Consider the following 10,766-nt stretch of genomic DNA (forward strand, 5'->3'; position numbering starts at 1 on the left):
AATAAATTTTATTTTCATATCTCATCCTCTCTCTCTCTCTCTCTCCTTCTGCCTCTCTCGCTCTTGTTGTCGCTCTCCTTTGTGTTGATGCAAAAACGAATTAAAATTTTGTGGCTCATAGCAAAGTATTAATGTGTTTATGGATATCAACTTATTATTATTATTATTATAAAGTTTCTGGTTTAATTTTCAAAGTAAACAAGGTTAGCAAAACCCGAAATGCATTTGCCTGCAGCATGAATCGCAATGGAGCACGCTCTGTCTCTCTCTCGCTCTGTCACGCACAGCAAATAAATAGAGTTTATTTCTAATCTGTTTTAGTTAACAAATTCCACCTGAGGCCTATTAGATTATCTATCTAGGCTACGAGGCCAGCTAGATTTTGCGACTGTCCATAAATATGTTAACATCAATTCATATTGGAATAGAGAGCAGAGTGAGAGGGAAAGTGGCAAACGGGCATATGCAGCTGTATAATTGTATTCAATTATCGATATTCATTGAAACTACTCGGTGATTGGAAAGCTCTATAGTTCTCTGGAATTGCTGTGAAGCCAACTGCACAATACTCGTTGAAGGTAAAGAATGAATGCATTAACATATCGATATTTATCGATTCCTAACGAGTGTAGAGAAGAATCTTTACAACACAGGTGAGTGAGAGGGTTAGTAAAATGTGGGATTCTAGACTTGAAGGATTTTGTGCAGTATAAATGAATAGCCATTCATTCCAGTATCGATATTTTGTGATAAACTCAAGAAAGAATATATGTATATAAGGCAACATTTTAGGTAAGAAGGACCCACAAGAGTATGTACGCAGGTGGCTATCAAATTTAAACTTTCAGCCACAAAACCTCATTAAAGATGCACTAATACTATAGCAAACCAATATACCCATTTCACTTACCTGAACGAGCATGCAGCCCTAACTGCAAATGAGGCAAGGCAGGAAGAATTAAGTGTCATTAGACTGCGTTTGCTCATCAGCTGCAACTAACGAAATTATAAGGAGGACTGTGAACTATGGCATGGCGGAGCCATGAATTCCGCTTTAAAATAATTGAAATATAAATCTTAATATTTAATATTTGATGAGGCGACTTCAATATGCCGCTGTGCGAATGCATTAAGGTGGAGTCATTTCTATTCACAGTGGAGCAGAGCGGAAGCGCGAGGCCAAGAGTTATCAGCCAGATATTAAGTGTAGACAGCAGACCGAGAGAGAGAGAGAGAGAGAGTGAGTGAGAGAGGGAATAGAGCGAGGGCAGGACATATACTTTGTATGCAAAATAAAGTGCTTCAAAAGTCAGTTAAAGTGTGTCGCGCTGGCTGAAGCCGCCCAGCATAAAGAGCGTAAAAAATGCTAAATGATAAATAAAATTTACAACCGCAACAACAAGAGCGACATTGGCAGCAGCAACAGCAGCAGTGGCGACGACGGCAGCGGCAGAGCAGCAGCGCCGACAGCGACATGCGAGGAAGCGACAATGATATGGGAAATGGGGGTGGGTTTTGCACTGCCTGCATGACCAGCATATGGTGTGAGCGGGATAGCAGTGTTTGCATACATGCCCAACATATGGTGTGAGCGAGAGAGGGAGCATGTCTTTTTTTTCTTCTTTGTATTTTGCTGTGCTTGCTTTTGTTGTTGCTGGCGACATAATAAAATGCAATTTAGACATCAAAAATACAGTAAATAGAGCAAGCAAGCAGAGGGCGAAGAGGGGCGGGAGTGTGGGAGAGTAAGCAAGACAGACTGAGAGACAGAGAGACAGACAGCCAGGCAGGCAGGCACATGACTGACAAGCGGCTGGCAAAGGCAAACGACGACCACACACACCATACAGACACATATATACATATAGAAATTGCAACAAAGCGAGTACGCAGAACAAGCCATGCAAATGCCTAAGTGTGCGTGCGAGTGTACAAAATGGCGGCAAAAGACGCGCAGTGCATGCAAGCAATTGAGTTTTATATTGTCACGAATGTGGGAAGATGAAGACAGCAGCATGATGAATGATATATATATATGTCTGTCTGTCTCTGCCTGTGTGCTTATAAAATGTGAATAAATAGGAATAATTTAATGACAGTTAATGTGCCTTTTAAATAAGCCAAAGCAAACAGAACTTGCAGTTGATAAAACTATATATACACATGCATACATATATGTGCATGTATGTATGTATGTGTATACCTAGAGTAGTTCAAGCAACTGTCACTTGGCTCAAGCAAAAGCACAGAGTGACAGCAGGTCAAGGCAGCAACAAAGAAGGACACAGAGATAGATAGAGAGAGAGAGAGAGAGAGAGAGAGAGAGAGAGCTAGCGACAGATAGATAAGACCGGAGAAGAAAATTCTGTGCATTCCAAGCCGTAGCAACGGCAAACAAAAGGTGTGCTGCTCTTAATTTAATTAGAGTTTGCGTGCCGTTAGCTTTTGCTAGCTTAAATTACTTGAATTGCGCCATAGGCATAAGGATGTCCCGCTGCCAGAGCCAAGATGCGGATCTAATGGTCTGGAAATAGCATTTGCCAGTTTTCACAAAACAACAACAGCAACAGCAGCAACGTCGCCTTCATGAATTTCATTTCATTTAACACAATTTCATTTAAGTAAATAAAACTTAAATAAATATATATACAGTACATAGAGAGACAGAGAGAGAGAGAGACAGTGAGTGCGACTGCCTGAATGTACGTATACATAATAAATGCAGCATTAAATTGCAGCTTAAAAAACCTCGAATGAAAATGAGTTAATGCGTATTTTTTGTTTTTTTTTTTTTTTCTCATTTTTTTCGCTCATTTTTACTTATTTCTGCATTCAGACGAATGCAAATGGTTGTAATGTTAAATGAGTCACAAAATTGGTATACAACACAGGATTTTGGCTTAACAAAATTAATTTCAACTCAGCGATAAGCGCAGCACGAACACATTCCAAATGCCACGGCATGACAGCGTTTGCAAAATGCCTCGCGCCACGGGTCGTATGAGTAACGTAATTATTACATAATTATAATGGTCGAGTGCGGAGTGAGAGAGGAGTGAGGGAGAGGAAAGGGAGTAATGGGAGTAACGGGAAATGGGTATTACCACCAGCTCTTGACCTTGTGCAGCACTGTCTTAAACACGGGCACCTTCACCGGGAAGGGCTTGGGCACCTTGATGGGCAGATACTTGATGACCGTGTAGGGCACACGCTTCTCCACGGGCACGGGCACGTGCTTCTCGACGGGCACGGGCACCAGGCGCTCCACCGGCACCTTCAGCTCCTTCTCGACGGCGACCTGCACCTGCTTGGTGATGGGTATGTGGATGGGCACGGGCTTCTTGATCGGTATGATGACGGCATGGGAGATCGGAATTTTGACAGGCTTCTCGACGGGCACATGCTGTGTCTTGACATGCTTCACCGGCACATAGTTGATGATATCCACGTGATGGTGGTGCTGCTGCTGCTGGCCGTGGCTGTCTTCGTGAGCACTGGAGTCGGCCAGGAAATTGCCGGCGTGCTCATCGTCCTCTGATTGCTGCTCGTAGTCGGCCGGGCCGCTGCCCGCTGAGTCCGATCCGGCTGATGGCTCGCTCTCGGTCTCGTGAGGTGTGAAATAGGATGCGTGCTCCAACAGCTGTTGCTGGTGCTGCTGCTGCTGCTGCTGGTGCTGCTGCTCCTCGGCATGGTGCTGCTGGAATGCGTCGTAGCCAGAATTCAGAAAATTCCCCACCGACATTTTGTCGTAGGCGTAATGGCCGCCGCCCGCCTCCTGCGCCGCCTGCTGCTGGTAGTGCGCCACCGATGAGGGCGTCCACGCCCCATGCTCGGCTCCACTGAAGGCCGGCAGATAGCCAGCCGCATGCTCAGCACCAGCAGCTGGAAAATTGTAAATCGCCGAGTGCTGGCCGCTGCGACCCGCCTCCGCATCGCCGTAATCGCTGGCTGACGCCGCCAGCGCCGCAACGGCCGCATCCTCGTGCTGCTCCTCATAAATTGGTATCTCTTGTTTTGACGAGGCGGCTGCCAAGGCTTCGGTGTGCGTGGGCGCCACTGAGGCATAGCCGTTGCTAATGTGTCCCAGGCCCGAGAGATTTGTGAGCCCATTAAGCACAGCTCCCACACCGCCACCACCGCCCCCGCCGTGTCCGCCCAAACTAGACGAATCGCTCCTATAGCTACGGCGCTCGCCCGCCGCCCCATCGTACCGCAAGCCGTAGCGCTGCAACATAGCCGACATGGATGACACGGCCTCCTTCTCGCCCATTGGCCGCCAACGATTATCGTAGTGCCTGGCACCGCCTGTGCTGCCATAACTGCCGTAAAGCGCTGTCTGGGCTCCAGCTGGCATTGATGAAGCTTTCGTCGACGCTGTCCCTGTGGTCGGCGGCACGGCAATCCACACAATTGCAGCGGCCACAAATAGCGGCATCTGCGGAAGGGACGCTTAGTTTAAGTCCATGAAAATTATTTTAGCAAGTAAAAGAGTTCGAGTCGAGTGGGTCCGACTAGCAGATACCGTGCATAGGCATGCCATATACAATTATGTGTGCATATACATACTATAAATAGCACATATGAGGGTATGTATTGGGCCCAGTTGTTCTTAGTGCTTCACTTTATGTGGAATAGACTCATTGAACTTGGATTCTAGTAGTCCGATCTTGAGGAACTTTTCAGAGCATGAATATGATATCCAATAGGGAGTGTGTCCCAAATTTCAAAACTCTGTCATTTATGTAATAGGAAGTGCTATCCAAAATTTGATTATTTTACAGTCTTAAAATGACTTTCGAGAGACTACATGTCAAAATTACTTCCTCGAGCCCCAATGATTCTAATCAATATTTATCGATAACTATGGAATGGGATGATCTATGTGAAGAAAATAAGAATCTTAAGATTCTTTGAGTGTCTAAGATTATATATTTACAAATTTCAGGCTCTAGCTTTTGTAGTTCTCGAGATCGATCCATTTATTCTGGCGGACAAACGAATATTCAGGGAAACGGACGGAAAGAGCTATGCAGTTCATGCACCTACACAAGAATGTATATACTTTTAAACCCCTATCACATTGTCTGTTGCAATATACCCTATTGCGTTTTCCAATGCTCACAGGGCATAAAAGGAAAACTCCTTTGATGCAAAGTGCTGGAAAATTGCGCGAGAATAGCAAAAGCGACAACGCGCGAGCGCCTCTTTGACTAATGCATTCTTAATAAGCACCAAGAGATTAACAATTATTGTCCACAATAAAAAGCACTTGCACTTGCCACTTGCCACTTGCTGCTTGCCACTTGCCTCTTGCCACTCGTCTCTTCACTGTTTCCGCTCACTGGACTCACCTTAATGTTGTTGGCCATTTGGCTTGGATTTAGGCTTAGACTCGAAGTAGTCCTCGGGTTACTTGGCAGCAGACCTCGTTGGCTGCACGGCTGCAATGGAAGTGTCTGCAGTTTGAATGCGGCTCGCGCTTTTATACCACAGTTTGGCGCCACTAGGACAACAGCTTCCAATGTTTTTCCTATTACACAATCTGCAATCTCAGCGGCGCAATTTCGCAGTCGCTGTTGTTGTTTGTAGAAGGCGGCCGACGCCGCCGACGTCGTGCAGGTGAGCCAAAGTGAGTGTCTTTCATTTGTTGACCTGCCCGTTTCTTGAGGCCTCTCGCTCGCTCCCACTGCAGTGGGCCCACGAGGAAAACCGTAATGGCATAGCATTTGATATTGCTATTTCCAATTTCGCGCCCATTTCTCTCTCTCTCTCTCTCTCTCTCTATCTATCTCCCTCTCTCACGCGATCTCTTTCACTGGGCATTTATGAATTAAGTTACGCGATCAATTCAAAGCTGCCAAAAACCGGCTGAGCCATAACAAAACGACAATCGCACTCGGCTAAACAATAAAGTTCAAAGTCATTTTCCATTTGCCACGGCAGGCGAATGCTAGGAAAAGCTGCGGCGGCACGCGCCAATTTTTAATAGCGAACTGCTCAGCGCACTCCAGCCACGATCACGATTTGCCCGACTGCTCCGACTGCCTCAGCGTGGCCTTCATAATCAAAACAAACTTGCACTCGTTCAAAGTCGTCATCGTTGTCATCATATGCAAAGCCAAGACGACGGCAGACAGCGGACAACCGTCAGTCCATAGTCCACGGTCCACAGTCGACAGCTGAGCCCAGCTGAAAAGTTGTTTGGCCAGCCGCCAGCAGCCAGCGAGCGACTCCTATTGGACTATTACAGACAAAAGCTGATTGCTGTGACTGACAAAAGCTGCCCGCTGGGCATTGCATGGCCGAGCCGTGGGCTGGCATAGAAGCCGACGTCTGTCTGAGATAAACAGATGGAGAGATGGGCATGGTTAGATATGGGCCGGATTAACAACTAGGCAGACTTGCCTGGGGCCCCTGCTAAATAAGAGTCAATAAACATTTTCTTACAAACAGAAAGCTCCAGAGAGTCAAAGAAAAAGGAGGAAAGAGGCGTGAAAAAAAAATTATGATTGCCTAAAGCCTAGTTGAGGCTTAATCCGTCCCTTAGATAGATCTCCATAAGCTATTATAATTTTAATTAAAAATATATTTTGTAAAACTTTAATTCAAGTATTGGAATATTATTTGTATAATTATATATTCTAATAATTATATATTGTATTTATAAATTTAAATATGAATATGTACTTCCCAAGCTTGGCCTCACTTTCTTTTGCCTTTTACAGGCAATCAGGCATAAACAGTTAGGTGACCAAGTATGACTAATAGGAAAAGCAATTGCAATAAAAACATAAAACAATTGAGATATTAAATTTTTGTTAAAATTTATTTTTAGGCTATATTTATGGCATTTTATATTAAATGATACACCATTTAAATGACTGTAAAATTGAATATAGCTCAGTTCAATATGTTAAATCTGCGCCCATGGCCAATTGATCGGCTGATCGCCGCAAATCGATTGTTTTCCTCCTGCTTTAATACAAGCCATTACGACGCTTATATCTTTTTCAATTCGTGCCAATCTCCGCCTGGATTATTGATCATAATTCATAAATGTGCACTCATGCTTAAACTCTGCAATTGTGCAACGAATGGGTTAGGCACAGAAGCCGTGACCTATATCACGATCAGATGTTTCGGTATTTGTTTCTATCATATCCATCTTTCTTTATCCTATATTTCCGGTAACTTAAGCAACTGTCGATATATTATTATCGGAAATAGCTTTGCTCTTGCTTGGCTAGTCAATGCAGTCGAAGTGCATTTGGCTCAGGCTGACAAAAAGCTGGCTGCTGCGGCTGACAAAAAGCTGCCTGCTGCGTTCGCGCACAAACTGAAGCTGAAACATTGTAAAACGTTAATTTGCATTGTCTCAGCAAACGCTGGCAACTGCTTTGCATTTACTTTGTGCAAATGTCCAAAAAAAGGTTAATTTTAATTGTTTTACGTCGCTTTTCTTTTGTTTTTGTTTTTTTTTTCTTTTGCTACTTTTGGTCATTTGGCCATTGTTCAGTTTATGGGCCAAGCCAGAGAGCGAGAGAGAGAGCAAGGGGCGCGGCCATAAAAAAGTGAACGCCTTTTAAGTGCACCTGCAGACATGATGCTGCTGATTATATTTTACTTGCCAAGCGTAACAGCTCGTTAGTATTTTCAAGTGATTTCCACTTATTTTCTTTGCCCCAGCCTCAGCGCCACTTCAAAAAACGAAGGCGAAGGCAAAGGCGAAGGCGAAGGTAAGCGGGCCAAAAAGGAAGTGTACTGATTTGAAAGGAAACAAACATTTCGGTAACCTCGCTGACTGCCCAAGATATTTCTTTCTCTCTTTCTTTCCACTGGCCTCTCTCATTTCTTATTTTGTAAGTTTCTTTCTGCTTGTTTTTTGCTTTTTGTTTTTGGTTTTTAGCTGGAAGCCTTGGCTGCTGACTTTTATTTTTTTATCGCAATTTACGCTTACTTCATTTCAATTACAATTACATGATTTCTTTCTATAGTCTGGTTGTGCAATTTAATGGAAGTAAATGCAGAAATTGTTCCCCCAAATGATGCAACGCAGGTCAAGCTTTAAATTTTATTTATGTCCAAGCAGAAATGAGATGACATCTTCGCTTGTCACACAAAAAGCATCGCAGCTGCGGAATGAATGGAATTTGCAACCTGTGAAGATCTATTGCCTTCTCTTTCCCTCCTTTAACTTGGGAGCATGTGCAGATTTCGTTCACAGAAAAAATGCTTCAGGTAATATCATTCATAAATATTCAGAATATATTAAATATTCAGTACATAGCTTAACTCGGGCTTTCTCTAGACAAGGCACAGGCCAAATCCAATATTTCAATTAATAAATTTTGCATAGTAACTAAGAATATGAAATGCAGTTTAAAATTGAAATAAATTAGAGGCTTAGCAATTTCTAATTAATTTCTAATTAAATCTTAATTAATTGAGTTAAGCGCATTTTGCTATCTACATATACAAAAGAGACACTTGACACTAAAACCCAAAGTATTTAAATATTGAGTATGTGATATAACACATAAGTAAGGCTGCTCCCAGTCTAAGGTGCCAGACGAATAGATTTCAGAAATATCCTGAACAATTTCAACTTCAAATTGAATAATATTACAATATAATAATAATACAAAAATCCGACATTCCAATATAAGCAAAAATAACTTTCTATGCATCTCTTTCATAAGGAATGCAGCTGCGGTATTTGATATGTGAAGCTCTAGCTATCTCTCTAAACTTCTATACAGAAATATATTTGGGATTTTAATAGAATTTCACAAAAAGGATGAAACTTGTTAATTCCATTAAGCAAACTTAATCTGCGCAATGGAGCAGCACACATGAAGAGACGAAATACATACAGCAAACATGTGAACAGACGGACATATAGACAGATGGGCAGACGAGTGAATGGACTGGACAGAGTTAAACACACACAAATAGACAGGCAGACAGATAGACAGACAGACAAATTGGCAGATCATACAAGCAAGCAAATGAAACGGAAGGATGTACGAAAAAAGAAACAGACAGGTGCTTCAGGCATACAGAAACAGAAGCAGACAGACAAACAGACAGACAGACAAATAGACAGAAGATCAGACAGGTGGAAGAGACGGCATAGAGAGATGTGGAGAGAATGGATGGATGGATGCAGATAGGAAAGTCAATGCAGAGACAGACATATAAACAAAAGATCAGACAGGTGATGATGGGACGGCCAGACGGATATACAGAGAGATGCGGAGAATAAAAAAATGAGTGAACAAAGAAAAACATGGAATGACATGGTAAAATCGACAGACATGTTGACAGAACATTATATAGGCAGGCAAACAGAAAGAGGGAAGGGTAGACGGCTATAGATGTCTTTGATCTGACCAAAAATGCCATCTCTTATGGGCTATTATCTCACCTTGAATGCCCTAAGAATCAGCTGTTGACTGTATTCAGTTAATGTGAATCCTTCCTTCCCCCATTAGCAGCCCCTTAGCACAACAATTCATACAATGTGATTCAAAGTTAATAATAAACTCTCACAATTCCGTTATTGCGCTCGGTGTGTGGAAGTGCTCAAGGAGAGTGCAAGGAATCCTGCCAAAGATTATTTTTATCTGGCAATCAGTTAGCAGCGCAGTTCGACCATCAAAGATACATAAGCTCACAACAGAAACAACAGCAACAGCAACAAGAACAAAATAACAAGCATGCAACAAATGGAATTCATAAATGAAAAGAGGAAGCTGAAACAAATAGTAAAATGCTTTGGGAATATTTCTGTCGTTGCCTTTGAAACGATTTGAAGCGAAATTCTATAAAACGCTGTGCAATATTTTTATTTTCGCTCAATGCTGCATATTTCAAGGGATATACATACATATGTATAAACATCTATATCTATATCCATATTGTGCGAGTGTGTGTGTGTGTGTGTATTTGAAATACTCGTGTAAAGGGCGTTTGCATTTGTTTTTATTCATTCAAATTTTTGCTGTTGTTTATTGTAGTCGCTGCAAAGCATTTGTAAATTTGTAACGCATAAAGGATGCGAAGACAAAGAACAGCCAGCAAATACACAAAAATGGAAGCGAAAAGGAAACAAAGTAATATCTAAACAAGTTTGAGTGCGCCGAACGGCCATGCACGACTAGCTGATGCCCTTCATATGCCTTGAATGAAGCTGAAGTATGGGAATATTCACACCTACTACATGTATATAGCAACACCTCTATTGCCCTTGCTTGCCCTTGTCACTGCTACCCAATTATGACTGAAACTGACTGATTGAACTTGGATTCTAGCTGTGCGATCTCAATGAAATTTTCTGACCATGATTATAATAGAAAAATGTGTGAGTGTGTGTGTGTGTAACAAAGATCATGTATCTACTATCCAATTTTGCAGAATGCACTGGAATTAATACTATACACACCTCGTTTCTATTCACTCCTTTCATCAGCCCTATTTTCAATGGGATCTCGAGTGCAGGGAATAAAAAACGCGCAGCCTGCCGCGTCATAAATATTTTCTATTTCCACAATATTTACCGACATACATAGACTGCAGGCTCTTTGAGGGCATTACACATACATCTACATCTTCATCTATGTATGTTTCTGTATATGTATAAGTATTTAGCGCGAATTAGCAGAAGGCCCTAGTCAAGTCCCCTAGGCTTAGCAACGAGCTGCGAGCTGCGAGCTGCGAGCATTCGAAGTAAACGTGGCACTTGCATTACACAATTCACTCTGCAT

General features: G+C 42.6%; 1 protein-coding gene across 1 annotated transcript; it reads right to left on the minus strand.

The window, feature by feature from the left end:
• Positions 1-2,686: 2,686 nt before the first annotated feature.
• Positions 2,687-5,726, minus strand: LOC6575392. Its single transcript, XM_002001368.4, has 2 exons — positions 5,352-5,726; positions 2,687-4,435 (listed from the first exon to the last, which is right to left on the minus strand). The coding sequence occupies exons 1-2, from the start codon at positions 5,724-5,726 to the stop codon at positions 3,101-3,103; spliced, it is 1,710 nt and encodes a 569-aa protein (XP_002001404.2). The 3' UTR covers positions 2,687-3,100.
• Positions 5,727-10,766: the final 5,040 nt, after the last annotated feature.

This window comes from Drosophila mojavensis, unplaced genomic scaffold (genome assembly GCF_018153725.1).
Source record: "Drosophila mojavensis isolate 15081-1352.22 unplaced genomic scaffold, ASM1815372v1 contig_231, whole genome shotgun sequence".
Classification (NCBI taxonomy): Eukaryota; Metazoa; Arthropoda; class Insecta; order Diptera; family Drosophilidae; genus Drosophila; species Drosophila mojavensis.

What these genes read in the sequence shown, in the direction of transcription:
- LOC6575392 (XM_002001368.4), bottom strand. Translation starts at nt 5,726, where the DNA reads ATGCTATGCCATTACGGTTTTCCTCGTGGGCCCACTGCAGTGGGAGCG. An exon ending in AAATGGCCAACAACATTAAG is followed by an intron (nt 4,436 to 5,351) that starts GTGAGTCCAGTG and finishes TCCCTTCCGCAG; the next exon opens with ATGCCGCTATTTGTGGCCGC.